The sequence below is a fragment of the Bactrocera dorsalis genome, chromosome 1 (genome assembly GCF_023373825.1).
Source record: "Bactrocera dorsalis isolate Fly_Bdor chromosome 1, ASM2337382v1, whole genome shotgun sequence".
NCBI classification, from domain to species: Eukaryota; Metazoa; Arthropoda; class Insecta; order Diptera; family Tephritidae; genus Bactrocera; species Bactrocera dorsalis.
The window spans coordinates 110,235,208-110,253,523 of NC_064303.1; the positions used below are offsets into that span (position 1 = coordinate 110,235,208).

General features: G+C 31.2%; 2 protein-coding genes across 6 annotated transcripts in view; one reads left to right on the forward strand and one right to left on the reverse strand.

Moving 5' to 3' along the window:
• Window positions 1-18,316, forward strand: part of LOC105230829 (dual 3',5'-cyclic-AMP and -GMP phosphodiesterase 11) — a 167,147-nt gene that overhangs the window by 68,063 nt on the left and 80,768 nt on the right. For 2 of the 5 annotated variants that reach the window (XM_049449123.1, XM_049449121.1), the window contains exon 3: window positions 4,357-4,441. The gene's annotated coding sequence lies outside the window, so the exon portion shown is untranslated. Of the gene's footprint in view, window positions 1-4,356; window positions 4,442-8,776; window positions 12,293-14,019; window positions 14,568-18,316 lie in introns of those variants that run through there. The other 3 variants (XM_049449130.1, XM_049449103.1, XM_049449106.1) reach the window with 3 other exon arrangements.
• LOC105230830 (polycystic kidney disease 2-like 1 protein) lies at window positions 4,453-8,576 on the reverse strand. The gene is made up of 9 exons (XM_011211817.4): window positions 7,262-8,576; window positions 6,812-7,199; window positions 6,513-6,737; window positions 6,081-6,309; window positions 5,772-6,002; window positions 5,242-5,484; window positions 4,895-5,175; window positions 4,770-4,817; window positions 4,453-4,711 (listed from the first exon to the last, which is right to left on the reverse strand). The coding sequence occupies exons 1-9, from the start codon at window positions 7,362-7,364 to the stop codon at window positions 4,549-4,551; spliced, it is 1,911 nt and encodes a 636-aa protein (XP_011210119.2). The 5' UTR covers window positions 7,365-8,576; the 3' UTR covers window positions 4,453-4,548.

An 18,316-nucleotide genomic window follows, 5' to 3' on the forward strand; every position in this document is an offset into this window, starting at 1 on the left:
CACACTATTAGCTGTTTGCGTATTATTTATTCTTATTTAGCTACATATCTGTTAGTTTTCTTCTTCATTTTGATCATTAACAAGCCTTACTTTTGTCATAATTGCCGCCATTATTTATTATTTTTATGAAGCGCTTTGTCTGTATTTATTCTATAAGTTACTCAAGACAATGCGTCATCTGAGGCTAAAAAGAACAATGAGAAGCAAATAAAATGCGTAAAGACGTCGATTTTTATGACTTATGACTAAACATTTTTTCTGACTCGGTTATCCTTTTTTGGAAATACTGCATATATCGAAAACATTATCTATAATTCCCTATAATACATAAATTGTGTTTTTAATAGAGAAAATGTATTGAAAATAAGAAGTAATAATAATTTTTCAACGGAATTTAATTCTTAATAAAATTTTCCGTTCCAGTGCCTGATGAAAGTGCAAAGAAACACATACCAAAACCATATACCATATTATTATAAGCACATTTACAGAATAAAAACAAAAATATTAATAACAAGTACAAACTATTTCAAAATAGAAGAAATTAAGCCTTTAAAGTGTAGACGTGCTCATTATTCGCCCAAGCAAGCAAAACAAAAACAAAAACAATAAACACAAAATTAATTAAGCGAAAAATATAGAAATGTTAAAACACTCGTAGACTAGAAGATGCTTGTCAGCACCAAGCTACAACAAAAAAAGAACACACTATATCATAATTATTCACTCGGTTGTAGGAAATATTATATACTCTATGTAGGTATATTTATGTACATATATACGAGTACATATGTATGTATGGTATATATGTGCATACAATAAATGTAGAAGAACATAACATATGCTCATTAGTGTGCTCGCTTGCGAGTAGAATTTCATGACACATATGCGTACATCTGTTTGCCAGACCTTATACCTACTTTCAACAACAAGTTGTGATAATTAATTGGTTTTTGCTTTAAAATTTACTTTTTGTTGCTTTCTTGTTATTTTTTATGTCGTAGCATTTCCTTCCTGTTGCGCTCAGAAATCAAAGAATGTGGTGATGATAGGTCATGAATAGATGTTATAGAATAAGGAAAGAGATAAATTATTGTATGGTGCATACATATGTATATACGTAATATGTTTATAGTTATGCTGAAAGTGAGAGCCTTATATACATATAATTGCCTGCAGCAAAGTGCAATTCACTCGATTATTTTTTTCTCCATTGCCTTTGCATGTGGCACTTGAGAAAAATTCTTTGAATTTAGTGATAAAAAATTATACAGATAAAAAATTGTGTCCAAGATAAGAAAAATTGTTCGGAATGCCGTGTGCACTTTGCAAGAAATATTTTTCGTACTTGGTTCCAGAGAGTTTGAAATTTTCTAATTTAATGCGGAAAAGGCTAATTAATAAAAAAATATTTATATATGTATAAATATTTGGAAAAAATTATAAGTTTCCTACAAAAGTAATTTAAATAAATTTTCCAAAAAAATTTTTTTTTTTGGAGTTGCCAGATTATTTCAAATAAAGGTATTTAAATATAATTAATAAATTAGACATTTTTTGAAAAATTCATTGTCGATGAAATAGAAATTTTCTTTTAAGCTTGATTTTAGTTAAAATGTGACATAGAGTTGCCACCTTTAATAAAAGTGTAAACTAAATTAAATCCGATAAATAAAAATAAAAATAATAATTAATATTAATATTACAATGCCACTTTTGTAGTAAAACTAATTCTTAGAGGAAACAGCAAGTCTAGGGACTCCCCTTGTTAAGAAATAATGGTAAATGCAGTTTTCTAATACCCGAAAATTCAATGCTAGACTCAAGTCAGTAAAAAAATGTATATCAATAATGCCTGGTAGTATTTATAGCTATTTTTAAACCTTGATTCCATTGATTGACCATTCGATATTTTTTTAATATGATGTAACGGTGTAGTATACCCTTTGGTGATAATTCGACTCGAAGCGGAAAATTAAACACAACTTTTGCTCATCAGTTGAAATATGTATATAGAGTCTCTATTATGAACCAAATTGGCCCCCAAATACGATTTTTAGTTATAAAAAGATGTTAGCGCCATCTAGCGTTAAATTTGACTGCATGTGCAATTTACTTTCAATTATCCATATATGGTGCGGCTTTGAATCAAATCATATATAAAAGTTGTGATATGATAAACTGAGGATTGTGCGATTATTGTGAAATATTTTGAGCATAGAAAAATAAAAAAAATATGTTTTTTTGTTTTTTTTTGTATTCATTTTTTAAAAAATATTTTTTGTCACAATTGAAGACAATCGTTCAACCTTGGGCTAAGAAAAAGCTACCGTTACATAACATATTACCCAATCAAAACTTTTTAGCGCACCTCTCTTACTTCATATTCACCCAATTACATTTACGTATATGATACATACCCACAAACATAATTTGCTCTGTTGTGTCACCACTTATGGCCCAGCACGCAATTGCAATTGTGTTATGCCAACGCGCCGACCTTGACTTTTATCTCAATTGAAACCAAACGTGAGCTAACAAAATACTGTTGCCTTCGCATACATACAAAAGTGGCTGATAGCATGAACAAGTGGACATAAATATACACATACATATGTACATACAGACACACACACATATGCGTTCGTTTAAATTATTTTGTGTACAAACAAAAGCTAGAGTGCGTAGTATGGAGGCTCACTATCTTAGCGACAGTGGCAGCAGCAACTGCGGCATTGGTCATTGAACTGCAGCGCTGCTGGGCAGTGAACGGCGCTTGCGTGTGTACATGCCATATACTTGTATATAAGTACAGTGCAACGCTGTGCTCCCTATTGGATAAACAATCTCGCCTATGTGTGTGTGCAAGTGCACTTAAATGTATTGACTAGCTGCCAAGTTGACGGACAAGCGCGCTGATTGCGTATTATACGTGCATTAACGTTCACTTGTCGCAACGTGTATGCACACGTGCAAGTGCATTAGGGTGGGTGTGATTTCATATTTAAAAATTCAAAGCGTTTATTATATTATTTGTTGTGAATCAACTAATTTCCTTAAGCCTTAAATATTATTTATGTTTAATGCTTTATTTTTAACGGTGTGACATTTTTTAAATATTTTTTGTAAATTTTTGATATTATACATATTCAAGAAAACTTATTATTTGGTTTAAAAAACCCTCGAAAGCTAAATTTTATAAATTTATAATCGTTCGAACCCGTAAAAGTTTTCAATCCCTCCTTAATACTCTGTACAATTACATCTACATATGCTTATATGTACCTCCATATTTGTTTACTCATACATATATCGGTTTGCATGGCATACAACAATGAATTGATAACAATTTCAATTAATAAGCTGCTCCTCCGGCACATTTACTTTATTGTGGCAAAATATGAGAAATACTTTATGAATCGTGTATGTGGTTATGGTCAAGTATATGTATACATATGTTTGTATATGTGCACATCTTACGGCATTTATCAGCACGCAATCTACTACGCCATATTCCGTTTTGTTATTAATTTTTAAATTATTGGTCACTTCACTACAAACCATTGCGCAATGTTGTGATGAGTTTCGAGTATTCTTTTATTCATTCATTAATTAAAATGCGCGGTATTTTCAAATGATATACATATGTATGTTATGTGTCTGTATGTGTAAGTGTATGTATTTGCATAAATATTTGTAGCTCGGAAGAGTCTGTAGGACCGCTGCGGAACAGATGTGCGTCTACAAAACAATTTAGCGCCGATCAATTGACCCAGTTATAACGAAAATAGCAAAAAGGGTTGCCAGCTGTTTGAATTTGTAAAACTACGCATAATGTGCAAATATGAAATATAAGTAAAATATAGTAAATAAAAGCGAATTTGGAAGTTTTATTACAAAATTTTTATTTTTTTTGCGTTGCCACTGGATTTTAAATACATAAATATAGTTTTACGAAAAGGTTTTAAGTATATACTTTGCACTAAATTACAAAGGTAAGACTTTAAAATGTATATTTTTGTATAAACTTAAAGTGTAAGTCGAATCGAGTTGCCACCCTTTTTGAAAAAAAAAATCTGAGTACTTTTTATTCAATAAAACACACTTCAAATAAAGAAAAAAGTAATGTTTATAATTTTTTTTGTGGAGTAGTGTTGCCACACTTATAAAAAAGTTTAAAAATATTTTTTTTTTAATAAATTACACATTTTAAATAAAAAAAATATTTAAAACATTTTTTTGGAATAGTGTTGCCACACTTAAAAAAAATAAAAAATATTTAAAAATAATTTTTTTAATATTTTTTTTTATATCCTACTAACTAAAATCTAAATTAATTTTTTTCTCCACTTACAGTTTCTACATTGATTTAAAAACGTCACACTGGCTTCACCAAGTAATACAGCACCGCCCGTGCTCTGGCGCGCGCGTCGCAAAATTGGTAAGTCTCAAAGTAAATTTGATTAAAATTATATTATTTATTTAATTAAAATTGATTTTTTGACACATATGTACATTTGAGCATTAAGAGAAGATGAGAAATTCATTCTACTTCTTGCGATTTATGAAAACCTTTAGACGTGGCGGTGTTTTAGGCTGTCTCGGCGGCTCTGGGCGCGTGCTCGGATCGGGTGTCTCAGCTTCCAAACGCTTAATATCATCACTCATTTTAGCCAAAATCTCCTCTAAAGCAGTTATGTGTTTAGTCAAACTAAATATTTAAAAGAAAATTATTAGTTAGGCACTTAATACAACAAAAAAGAATATACTTGTCTATTTGCTCGGCGTCACGTTTGTTCTGTATGGTCTCAAAGTAGCTATAGAAGAGAAGGTGGAATAAAAATCAATTTTAACATTTCGAAAACAATTAAATAGAATAGTCACTAAAGTTTACTTCTGAAGTATCTCATTCTTCGACACGCGCATTTTCTTCTCTGGCCTTGGCGTAGGTGGAAAAGGTGGCTCATTCTCGTCATTCAATTCGCGTAACGGTTCTGTGTCTCGCTTAGTATTCCTACGTTTGCACAAGCCTATTGCATTGAGCGCTTTCTTACCGCCATCTTTGCCCTTATCCCAGTACTTCTTAAAGAACTGCGGCAATTGTTTCTTCTCCGGTGGTATTTCATAGGTTTTTATGTTCCGGAAGGTGTCGTAAATGATGGCCAGAAACATATTCTGTGAGATAGTATGACTTTTTTTATAAAAAATTCTTTTTAATATTAGTATTAAGTGTTTACTTACAATTAGTATGAAATACACGATGAGTATGAAGGAGAAAAAGTATATTGGTCCCAGCACAGGATTTGCATGTTCCACGCCAACATAATCGAAATCGGCCAATACCATACGCATAACGCTCCAAAAAGCGATGGGGAAAACGAAAAAATCCTCGTGCGCATGGCCGAATAGTAACATGCCGAGCATGGCATATGAGAGGAAGATTATCAGGAAGATGAGCACGAAGTTGAGCAGATCTCTATAGCACTGGAAGTGAAGGTGAAGTAAAATTTTGAATTAGTTGGTTTTAGCATGCTTTTAGGGGAAAGGTGTATAAATAACTTAGAGCTTAGCGAAGACACACTCCTCGCGAATTGTGTGCACGAAGTAGAGACGATCTCTATAGCATTGTAAGGGAAGTTTTCGAAAGTAAAATTTTGAATTAAGTGGTTTTTAGTATACTTTTCGGCAAAAGGAATAATATATAAGTAGTTTAGTTATGTTTTCTAAGCTAACTTAGTGAAGACACTCTCCTTGCATCATTCCATGCTTACCTTTACGAACGTTGCATTTAACTGTATCGATGTTTTGTTGAAGGTGAAAAACTGAAAGATCTTAATCCAAACTAAAAACGCCAACACCGCTATTAAATTCATATAATGCGAGTTTAACCAACAAATCACATCCAAGCTATGATATTCCGTTGGCAAGGCGTTGGCATGCTTCAAATAATAATGTAAATAAATTGGGTGGAAAATATTATAGCTGAAGGAAAGTGTAACGAGCTGGACAAGAGAAAATAATTAAATAATTAATAATAATTTAGATCAAGCGAATCTTAAGAACATACTTTTTTGACTTACAATCAGTATAACTAAATCTACAATGTTCCAAAAGTTTTTCAAATATTTTTTGTAGCCACTTCGACGACACACCAGTATTTCTCCAACGCAATAGTACATAGCCATTATATAGAAAATGATAGCTGAGACTATGATCCATACGCTACCTGTCCAGACAGCATGTTTTTGCACTGCCTGCACTTGTATATATAACAATACGCCACCAGTGACCGGAACTTCGCCCAGAATTCTGAAAATATGGTATGAGTTTTCAAGAATTTTTTGAATAGGTTAAAAAAAAGTAATTTGCGCCCAAAAAAGGCTATAAAAGGTTATGAATTATTTATCCAGATATTGGCGATATTTTCCAACAATTTGTTGCCTACATTTAGGGAGTTAAACACTTTTCTTTATAAGCGTAGTTATAAATTGAAAGAAAACTGTATTACTCACTTGACATTATTGAAGAGATCCGTATTTTTATTATAGAGCGTAAATTCGAAGATCATAAGGCGCGTACCACGATCCAACCAATCAAGTTGTGCCAGTGATTCAATCAAAGGCAAAGATTCATTAAAATTTCGATCCAAATTCTGCACGAAACCACCACCCCAATATGTGTGTATTCGTCCCTGGATCGGCATCGCGCTCAAATGATATGCAGACTCATATTTAGCGCTGCAAGTTTCAAATTAATTGTTTCACGAGAGGAATTTGCTTTAAAAATTCCACACACAAAGACAAAGTCTCACCCTATATGTTCGCCAGTGGTTTTCGAATCCGAGTACGAATAATCTGGATAACAAATAAAATGAAAATGTTTCGTGAAACTCTTGCTGCCGACGCAAGTTGTGTCCACGACGCGTAATTGACGTAGACGTGGTGTTCCCAACAGAATACTCTCATCCAATTTTATAACTTTATGTGCTGTGCTTGCATTGACGCCTGGATTACTATTCGCATTTGCGGTAGCGTCACTTTCGTTGCTCGCCGGTGGCGAAGGCAACACTTCCGGCAAAAACGAGTCTGCTAGTTCCGACCACCACTCATTGTAGGTGACGAGACGTTCGTAGATCAAAAAGTGCCGTTTAATAGCGTGATTGAAGTAGTACATGTAGTGGTGACGCGCAGAAACGGCAACTGCGAAAGTTAGAGGTGAGATACAAACAATTATTTTTTTTAGAAATATTTTGTTTACTCACCCACAGTGGTCATTACTATGAAGACGCAGTAAAGGGATACGGCCCTCAGCGCTTTTTTGATATTTGCTTCACTATCATATTTAACACGTGTTTCGAAATTCATTTCTTTTTCTACGAAACACAATTATTGATTCGGCTGTAAGACGAAATTGAGAATGAGAATTAATAAATTTTCAATTGTCAAATTTAAAGAGTGCTGTCATGCTGATAAAATTAAAATTGAAAATTTTAAATCAAAAATAAAAAACGAATTTTTGAAATCTATTCTCGAAATACGTGCTGAGTTAGAACAGTGTTCAAATCCGCTTATAATACCCTTTTTAAGGATAGTGTTGATGAGAATTACTATATTTGAAGGAATCAATAGTCCTTCGTAGAAAACAAATATCATAGATTAGACATAGTTTTCTTCTAGTTTTCTAGTAGTATTTTGAAATACTATTCAATTCTAAGAACCTAAGAACATGGTTTCTGTCATCAATCTCTTCTATCTTTCCCTTGGGCGGAGCTTCAAAAAATTAATAATTTTCACCAATATATTGTTGATAGTCAGGCCACAGAGTCTGTTAAAATTCGCGTCGAGCGCAGGTATCCTAAAGAAGGACTACTCCTTATGGACTTAGGAGCCGAACTCTATCTGATATCGCAAGGCAGCAAAACTGGTCTATGCATGGCCTCATTGTCCTACTAGACTATCCAAATGTAATCAATAAATTTTAAATGCAATTTATTTTTTAAATTTAAGCAGGGTTGCCACGCTTAATTATTTTTGATTTTTTTTTAATTTGAGGAGAGTTTCCATGCTTAATTATTTTCGAATATTTTTTTTCTTAAATCCATAGTCCTTTGTCTATATTGAGTTATTTCAGTTGAAAAAAAAATTATGAAATTTAATTAGGTTGAATTTTTTTTCAAAAATATTTTCAAACTGTTGAACGTATTTAGAAACTATTTTCAGACAGCTGCAACCCTAGTTTTTTTTTCAAATCACAACTTTTTTAAACGTTTTTACTTGAGTACTTATATGGTATCACCTTTAACCTCATCGAAACTTAGGCTTATATATTTAAAATAGGTGGCAACTCTACTTAAAAAAAATTACAAAGCTAATATGTTTCAAAATGTCTAAGCTTAGTATTTATGTCATGTTTAAGTCTATAAAAACTTAAATTTTGTTTAAAAATTACAAACAGGTGGCAACTCCTTTTAATAAATTGTTTTGGATTATCATTTTAAAGTTCTTTAGTAAGATTATAGTATTGATTTTTATATAATTAAGTTTTTTTACTTAAAATTTTGAACAGGTGGCAACCATTTAATTTTTTTTTATATGCTACATCACCTGAATATCATACCATGTAACAAAAAAAAAGTATGCAAAACAGTTCATCTTTCAAAGTTAGTACTTTTTATACGGTGTGCCTGACGAATTTACGTTGCGTAACACAATTTCGTTGCAGTGGCATGACTTTATATTTTTTTATTTTAATTTTCCAAAATTTTTATCTGTCGATTAGTAATTAATTAATTGCAGATAGTCACTATCTCACCATCAGTGGTGCCCTTCAAATTTACATTTAATGAGAAATAAATTATTAAAAACAATATGTGTATTTAAATAAATAAACTTTGTCAGCATGCTGCGAAATAACAATGTTTCCATGGCCACAGCTGTTTATTCACGAACAAATTTCCTGATAATAAAACACCTAAAATGACACGCAAAGCAAACATTTTTTATTAGTTTAACAACGCTTAACACAACAATTTGGTCGCATGTCGGGCAAAAAGCTGTTGCATTAATCATAATGAGGTAAATAAACAAATGTCTGATTTCAAGTGCACGCTGCCAAACACGCACTCACTTATGTACATAAATGTATAAAATCAAGTAAAGTTATATACATACTAACGAATATAATCCAAAAATTAAAAAAATAGATTTGAATTTAGAGATAAACATCAAAAAAAAAATCAAAAAATAAAAGTTAAAAATGATATTTTTTATATAATTTTTCTCCTCCTACAATATAAAATTTATAAACAACTTTCCAAAGCGCAAAAAGTCACGTTTGCTTACTGTTAACACGAAATTAAACACATACAAACGCATAAGCAAACATTTTTGATGGCCATTTCCGCTTGCTGCATTCTAAGGCTGACAGCACACTACGTTTCCGCTTCTAGCTTTAGCCAATTTTTTATGCGCTCTCTTTCTATCAACTCTTTTAACCTGCCGCTTGTTGCCATGACTAATTCGTGCTTTTTGCCGGCATTTCAAATTATTTGTATACGTTACTTACAGCGAAATTGCCGCCAGAAGCTTTTATTTCTCACTCAAATGTGCAAAATGCGAGTGAAAGCTCTGAAAGTTTATTCTAGGCGGATATATCTAAAATTTGAGTGCAGCTTAACAACAACAAGCGGCGCTGCTACTATGTTATTGCAAGCTTTTTTTCTGATTCATACATTTATACATGCTAGGCATGCAAATCTACAAACATATGTACATGTTAGCGCTGGTCTTTGTAGTCTGTCATGTGCTTGGCTTGTTGGCACTTTTGCTAGCAGCTGCTGAAACGTGACTCTGTTGTGTGAACGTATAGAACTTTACAACAATAACAGTGAAATTACATCAAAATTAAGTAACTACAAAATGGTGGCAGTTGCTTGTCTATAAACAATAATGGCTTAAAATTATATTATATATAGAGAGAGAGGTCTCTTTTTGGAAGCAGAAACAGTTGCAAGGTTTCCAGGAAGCTTGAGCTCTTGCTAGAAAACTGGTATTTTCGAAACAGGCGCTAGTTCCTTTCCTGAATTGAAGATAAGGTATATTTGGGGATAATTTTCTTTACTCTCCTTCTAAGCCTTAAAACTTTTACCAAGCTTTTGAAAAGCTTTCATCAGAAATACTTCATAATATTTCATAATATTCTGGTTTTGAGTATTCTGTTCATATTTTTCTAACTTCAATCCCCTCCAGACCAGTGTGACCGAGTATGTTATGATTCAACTAAAGAACTATTAAGAGCAAACTATTATATATTTATATTAAAAAATTTAAAGGTTAGTAAATTCATCGATAGAGGGCGCTGGGTTTCAAAATTATGGTAATTATTTATTTAACAACAAATACCGTTACATATACGATGGTATATTCTGAAGATGGGTGCACTTAGGCCTTCAGAGAATATGAGCAGTAACCTTAATTTATATATCCATTGCGATTTTCATAAATAAAGTGCTGTATCTCACGGTTTACGAATCGCGGAACACATTGACTATCATTTCTGAATTTTTCGAAGTATATATAGTAAATTTTCAAAATAATTTTCCAAAAGAACACACAGTTGTACTTTCTATGCGATTGGCAACGCTGCTACTTATATTGTATCATACATGTGACATATAAACCATTTTTAAAAACAAAAAATAAATATAAAAGCAAAAACTCAAGCCCCACAAGCAAAAGAACACGTAAAGACAAATAAAGAAAAGAAAAACAAAAGCAAAATAAAGAAGCAAACACACAGCACAGAAGTTCATTAAACGCCGACACAACGGCCAAGCAGCTGGCTGCCCAACACCACACACACACATACAAACATAACCAAAGGTTACCAAAGAATAAAAGTATGAAACAAAGAAGTAAATATAATGAGCTAACCAATAAAAGAAGTGCATAGTGCAAAAAGAAGTAGCAAACAAAAGATAAACAAACGAAAACCAGACGGAAGGCAAGCACACTTCATGGCAACGCGGCGAACTCGGCAGCACACGATGCGCTCAAACTGTTGCATAGAGCCGGCCGGAGAGTTGAGGCACACGAATGAGTGTGAGTGAGAGTTTGATTGCGAGCGATTGAGATCACAAACGGAGTGCATTCCAAGCGGTCACTCAAAACCACAGCGCGCACAAGCGTGTATCTGTGAGATACTCGTCGGTGCATGTGTGCGTCGGGTGACTCAGCGAGCGCGGTGTGGGGCTGCACTTCTGCAGATAACGCGGCGAATTGCCAACGTTCAGTACTTTTTGTTGCTTTTTTTGGCTTGCTGCTCGAGCGTTTATGTTTGTATGTAAAGTGTTGCTAGAATGGCATATAAAATGTATAGAAGTAGAGGAAGAGGAGGCATGCCTGTGAAGTGCTAGATAAATTCGCCGCGGCCAAGCAGATAGCAGATAGCATACCAGCGAGCGTGCTGCCATACAATTTGCATTTGTATGCGTGTATCTGTGCCGTTGACTTTTTCGGCAGCATTTCATGCTCGGCTCTTCGTGCCTACAATGTGTGTGCTGTGTGCGTGTGTATGTGTGTGCATGTTGCTGGTTTTGTTGTTATTGTGCGTTGTTGGTATTTGTTGTTGTTGTGCGCTGTTTCATATTGGGCACAGCGCGGCTGGTCGGCTGTCAATGCTCAGCGATTTCAGTATCGCAGAGATATTCGACGTGAACGGTTCGGTGGCGACGATTTGCTGCGACACAACTGAATTGCTTAGATACGAAGCGTAGCGAACAGCGACGCCGCGTGTGAAGTGAAGTGTACAGTGAATGATAGCAACATTTAGCAAACATTAGATAGCTACAGCAGCAACAACAACAGCTAGTAAATATATATATGTATATAATTTAATCACATATTAAAGCAGATGAGCAGCGATAGTGTGGCAATAGTCAAGTGAAGTCTGAGAAAGATATATGTACATATGTGCTTATAAAATAATAAATAATATAAAATATCTGCATATTCATGTAAAATATGTGAATGTATGTATCTGTGTTAAAACAAAAAAAAAAAAATAAATAAATTGCTATGCGTATAAGCAAGTGGAGATCAAAGAAATTCCAAAGTACGATTTTTCATAATTTAATTCACAGCTAAACTAAAGTCTTCTACATATGCATACATACATATGTACATATACGTATGTATGTGTTTCTGGCGTTTCGTGCGCATATAAGTGCGTGTGTGTATGCACGTGCGCGTACCGCTACCGTAAACAGCGGTGATCAGCGATCAGCAGCAGCATCGTGAGTGTTTGTAAATATCACTTATATACACACTTGTGTGTATGTATGTGTGTAGATATGACGTGCTTGTGTGTATATTTGACTTCAGCACAAAAGTGAGGCGAAAGAACTTGAGAAGAGCGAGAGAATCAAATATTTGAAATTCAAAAGTTTCAAATATAAAATATTGCCGCGTAACGAAACATAAGTGGAATTTCCGTAAATATGAAAATTTAAATTTCTATACAAAAATTACAAAAACAACAGATAACATAGGCTGTTAAGCTTTGCGGCATTAGTTGTTGAGGCTGAAATTCCAATAAAATGTGATTGTTTTTTGTAACAAAAGTGTTGTTTTTGTACAAAATTTTTATTTTATTGTACAAGAAGTGTCCCCAAAAAATGTATATTAAGCTAGAAACACAATTTGTAATGTTAAAATTTAATTTTTTTAAATATTAGCCAATTAAAATTCTGAAATTCTGTAAACCAGTTCTTGTAAACGGGTTAAAAACAAAAAGTCGCAAGTGGGAAAAAATAAAAACGAAAATATATGCTTATATATTTTGTAAATGTGTGCAAAAGTGCAACAGCGCGGTCGAAAAAACTCGTATTGGCATTACGAAAGTGAGTGAAAACGGCGAAGAACAGTAAAAACGGAAACCATATGATCGCTGTGACATGATTAAATGAAGAAACAATTTAATATGAAAATAAAATAAATTTAAAAATGAAAAAAAAAAAATAATTTATAATTATTTTAAATTATTAAAAAAAAAATTAAAATTAAAATTTAAAATAGAAAACTTAAAATTAAAAAAAAAATTAAATATGACAATTTTATATTATTTAGAATATATAAATTTTTTTATGTGCATAAAAAATTTTCAATAGTTGAAAATATAAAACTAATATAATTTAATAATTATAAATACATTTTATATATTTTTTGTTTAAATAAATTGCTTAGAAAATGTTAAATATAATAAAAAAATAATTTCTTTTCTCAAATTCAAATTAAAAATGTTTTTTTTTAAATAAAAAAATTAAATATATTTAAAAAATTATTTAAAGTTTATTAAAAAAATAATATTCACATTCTATTACAATAAAATTGTGTGGATGAATACGAATTGTTATTATCTCTCACTTAAATTAAAATTAAAAATATTTTTTAATAAAAAAAATAATACATACATACATATATTGCTTAAAAAAATGAAATTTAATAAAAACGAAATTTATTTAATTAAAATTTATTTATTAAAAATATTTTTTTTGATGAGGAAAAAGTAGTCTTAATATTAAAATTTTTTTTGTTAAACAAAGATAAAGAAGAATAAATAAATTGCTTTGAAAAATTAGTTAAAAAAAATAAAATTAATTCATAAAAGCCAGTAATTTAGTAAAAAACTGTTTTGGTTGGGAAAAAATTCAATAGCTTAGTTTATAGTAAGCTCTTACATATTAAACCACAATTCGGTTTTTGTGTTAATGGCAAAAAGTAACACCTACGGTTAAAGTTTAATTTTCTCTTTATTTTTTTTAAATAAATTTTTGTTTTTTTTTTAATTAAAATTTTAATATTGTATTCTAATTAGAAAATTTTAATTCAATTTTGCTTTGAATTGTGGATTATTTTGTTGCTGAGCGAAAGAACTGCCTTATATAACGGTGCCTTGTTAAAAAAAATATAATTTGTGGAAACATTTTCAGCAAAAAGTTGCTTATTTTTTCTATATTCGCAGAAAGTAAGCCATAAAAAATCTTTCAGTACCCAACTAACAGCAGAGATGTTGCATTAAATTTATAAAAAGTTACCTGAAAATCAATTGAGTGTCTCACCACTTTAACTATGTTAACTAATATTGAAAAATAAATACCTAGCCATAAAAAAATTTATTAAATAATTTAAATAATACATCTACAAATAGATAATTTCAAATGAAACTAAGTACGTGCAAAAATAAAAGCTATTCTAACAAATAAATCAACATCTTCAATAATAACAAAAATATTTCTAATGTGACTTGCTTGCACAAAGAACGAAAATCAAAACAAAAGTGTTAAATATAGTGCTAAATGAAATGAAAAAATACACTAATTGCTCCGATTCTAAGAAATTTGTTTATTTTTTTGTGTTTTGAGTTCAATATTAATTTGCTCGGTGTGTGTGTGTGCCAACAACAAAGTGAATAATTTGCGATTATGTAACAGCAGTAAACGCAAATAAATAAGTTACCTGAAATAATACACAGAAAATATAAAGAGGATCAGCGATTTTCTACAGGTTCAGGTTAAAAAAATATTACGCTTATTTGCATTTAGTATAAGTTTTAGTTAAACACAAATGTGTATTGTAAATAATTGATGTGTTTACAAACAATATATATTATATACGAGCCAATAAAAAATGTAGACTATATGTACATGTATGTAAGTATATTCTAGATAGTGTGAGCGATACGTTAACTAATCGAAAATGATGCTTAGAGCAAGAACAAGCCAAAACAACAAGCTGAAACGTATAAATAATAAAAGCAGGCGTGCACAATATCAATTTTTTATAGAATACTTACTTTAAAGTGTTTAGAAAACTTGTAAAAAATTGCGTTAATTAGCTGTATTACGGATTTAGGTTTTGGGAAGTAACTGAGCATTATTAGGCAGTAGAGTATTTGTATAGCTTACATCGAACCAAACGATCAAATAAGCATATGAAATGTTTCTGGCACCAGTTGTTCTTTCTTAATTTTTGTTACAAATTATGTTGATTTTTTTCAAATTTTTATTTTCTTTCTTTTTCAATTTTTGTTCCCAAATATTTTAATTTCTTTCAAAAATTTAATTTTCAAAGAAGTTTTTCCAACAAAATTTCCAATTTTTTTTGCAAACTAAATTTTGTGCTTTCGATTATTTTATTTCTCAAGTATTGCAAAAAAACGAAAAAATAAATTTTGTAAAATTTTTCCAAATTTATTCCATTGACAAAATTTCTCATAAATTTTTTCTCTACTTTATTCCTTTGACATAATTTTTAGTAAAAAAATACTCCTAAATTCTGGCCTCCAAAGTATTAATAATTTTATGGCATTATTGTTTATGGCTATGATCATCTATAAATCAAAATACAAATATGTGCGAGCATATGTTGGGTGGAGATATGTATGTATCTGCATAAAAATAATAAAAAACACAATAAAAACAGCCCCATTGTTTACTAATTGGGAAAAAAGGAAAAATAAAAAAAAATATATATAAAATAATTAAATAAAAAATAAAATAAAAAAAAATAAAAATAATAAAAAAGAAATTAAAAAAAAAGAAGGTGTAATAAAAAACATACGCATTAAAAATAAGAGTATAAGGAAATATTTTTGTCTAATAATTTGCTTCAAAAATATTTTGTCCGGCATTTTTTTATATGTGTTTAAGCATACAGTGTCAAAAGTTCGCTGTTTAAATTACTGATTGATCTCCAAGATGATTTTTGATAGGTCAAAATATGTATGTGATTTCTTACATTGAAGAATTATATTTATAAAAAGTGCACTTAAGATCAAAATTGAATCGGACTGGCTCATATAAACTGCCCGCACAAACCGAGTCGATAAAAAAAAGTAAGGAAGATTTAAGTTCGCGTATAATCGAACATTTCATACTTTTACAACTTACTCGTTTTCGGTTAATGGCATTTTGTGGGCGTGGCAGTGCTCTGATTACACCCATTTACGAACTTGTCATTATTTTTTTTTTTGCCATGTATCACTCTACTCTACTCTACTTTTTTTTTGCCATGTATCATCACCATGTATCATCAAGATATCTCAATTTTACTCAAGTTATAATTTGCATGGACGGAAGGAATGACAGATAGACAGTCACCCGAATTTCAACTCCGTCCAATCTGATCAATTATACTCGTGTGTACATATATAACTCTATCTAAATTAGTTTTGGCAACTGTCAGCTTCCGACGCGAATTCTTGTTTGGCGATTTTTTTTATTTTGACTTAATTTATTTATATCGCGTTTTCATTTCCGAAAGAAAGTCACAGGCAACTAAATCTGTCGAATATAGTAGCTGATCGATGCGTTTACTTGGGCCAAAAAGTAGGTAGACAGTCATAGTACCTCGAATTAATCGATTAAAGATCAACAAACAACCTCATAACCTTAAAATGTGATGAACTAAAAACTTCTAAATTTTCTCCTAATTGGACAATTAGTATTATTTGTCAATTTAACTCTCAATTGATCACACTTTAGCATACAATTTAGTGATTATCTAAATACTCAATTAATTGTATAATAAATAAATAGTAATTAATTGACAATAAAGTGTTCAGTGAGAGCAGCAAATCGATTTTTAATTAGAAAGCGTAAGCTCAATAAAACAAATGACATAATGCCAAATGTTTTGTTCTGAAACTAGTCGGATACCAATAGTTCATTGTAAAGTTAACTTTTTTCTCTTCTGTATAAGGTTAACTCATTATTGATCATTTTGTTCACATACAAGTTTCCCAAACAAAATCTAAATTTTTTAAAATACCTCAAAACTCTAATTGTTTAAGCTTAATTGAGTAAATCAAAAAAATTAATTAAATTTACAATTTAACCGCTAATTGGACTTTTCGAAAGTGGTTTAAATTATATTCATTTGGCTTCATTGTTTCCGAAATATATTGAAGATTTTGAGCTATTTCGCGTAGTTGTTAAGAAACTCGAAACAAATTCCCTTTATTCAAAAAAAAAATGAAATACGTACTTAATATTAAAATTAATATAAATTAAAACATTAATTGCGTACTTAATATGCAAATTAATATAAATCGAGTAGAACTATTTTGCCATTACTTTTTCCATTTTATATCTCGCACAGCTGCTTAGTAAAAAAATGAATGAATTAAAATCGAACATCAAACGCAAAATTGTCAAAACAATGTGAGCTGATTAAGTAAAAAGTTTTGCAGACAGCGCCCTAATTGAGTTAATTAGCACTTTTTCTCTACCGGCATAAGCATGGCTGCAGACAATTTGCTAATTGTATAAATTAAATGGCGTCTATAAGCTTTTAGCATATGCATGTGAACACCGAAAATGACGTTTCTATTAAAAATGCTGTCTTATGAATATAGACTATACTATAACGGTACTTTGCTAGACATTTTTACTATGCAGTTCTAGATTTGTAGCTTGTTTCCAAGATTTTCACAGTGAAAGCAGTTTACTAAAGCGCTTATAACAAATATTAATTTAATTTTTGATATAATAAATTATTAAAAATTAATTAAATTAATCGTAAACACAATTCTTGCTTTGTTTCATACATTTTTTTTCTTAACTCCTCTTATTCGTTGCTGGTTTATTTACGCTTTTTGTGTTATTTCATTTTTATTTTTCGCAAAATCGCAAAAAGACGATCGCTGGTCACGTTTATCGCTTCGCATCTACAGATTCACTTATATACGTTACGAATTCGCTCGATTTTAGGCGCGTGCATTCTCATATTGCTTTGCCTTTGGTTTATCAGCGAATTTTCGTTGACACACAACGGTTATTTTTAAGCAATACGTGGGCTTTTGACTTGCATGCTCTTCGCTTTGCATAAAAATATACATATATACATATGACCATATATATGTATATATTTGTAAATTTTTTGTTGGTTAAAATTCTAAGTGCCAATTTGCACAAAATGTTAGTGAGCTCATGCTTTTCCTTGCAAATTTCAAGGCATTTCAAATTTCCCCGAAACTAGTGTGTGTGTATATATATAACTAAATGGGGGAAAAACGGCGAAAACCGCAACAAAGTTGCCATCGCTTCGCATTTATATATTTTTATGCACTTTTGATTATTCCCTTTTCGCATACAATCACATAAATATACATACTTACATACATACATGAACTTACAAAACACATATGCTAGCATTCGCTGAGTGCATTTACACTCGTCTCGCCTCGTTTGCGGCGAATTCGCCAGTGCAACGTTGGGCGCCGCAATGCATTCGTGTGTGCCGTGCCTTTGCAGCTGTGC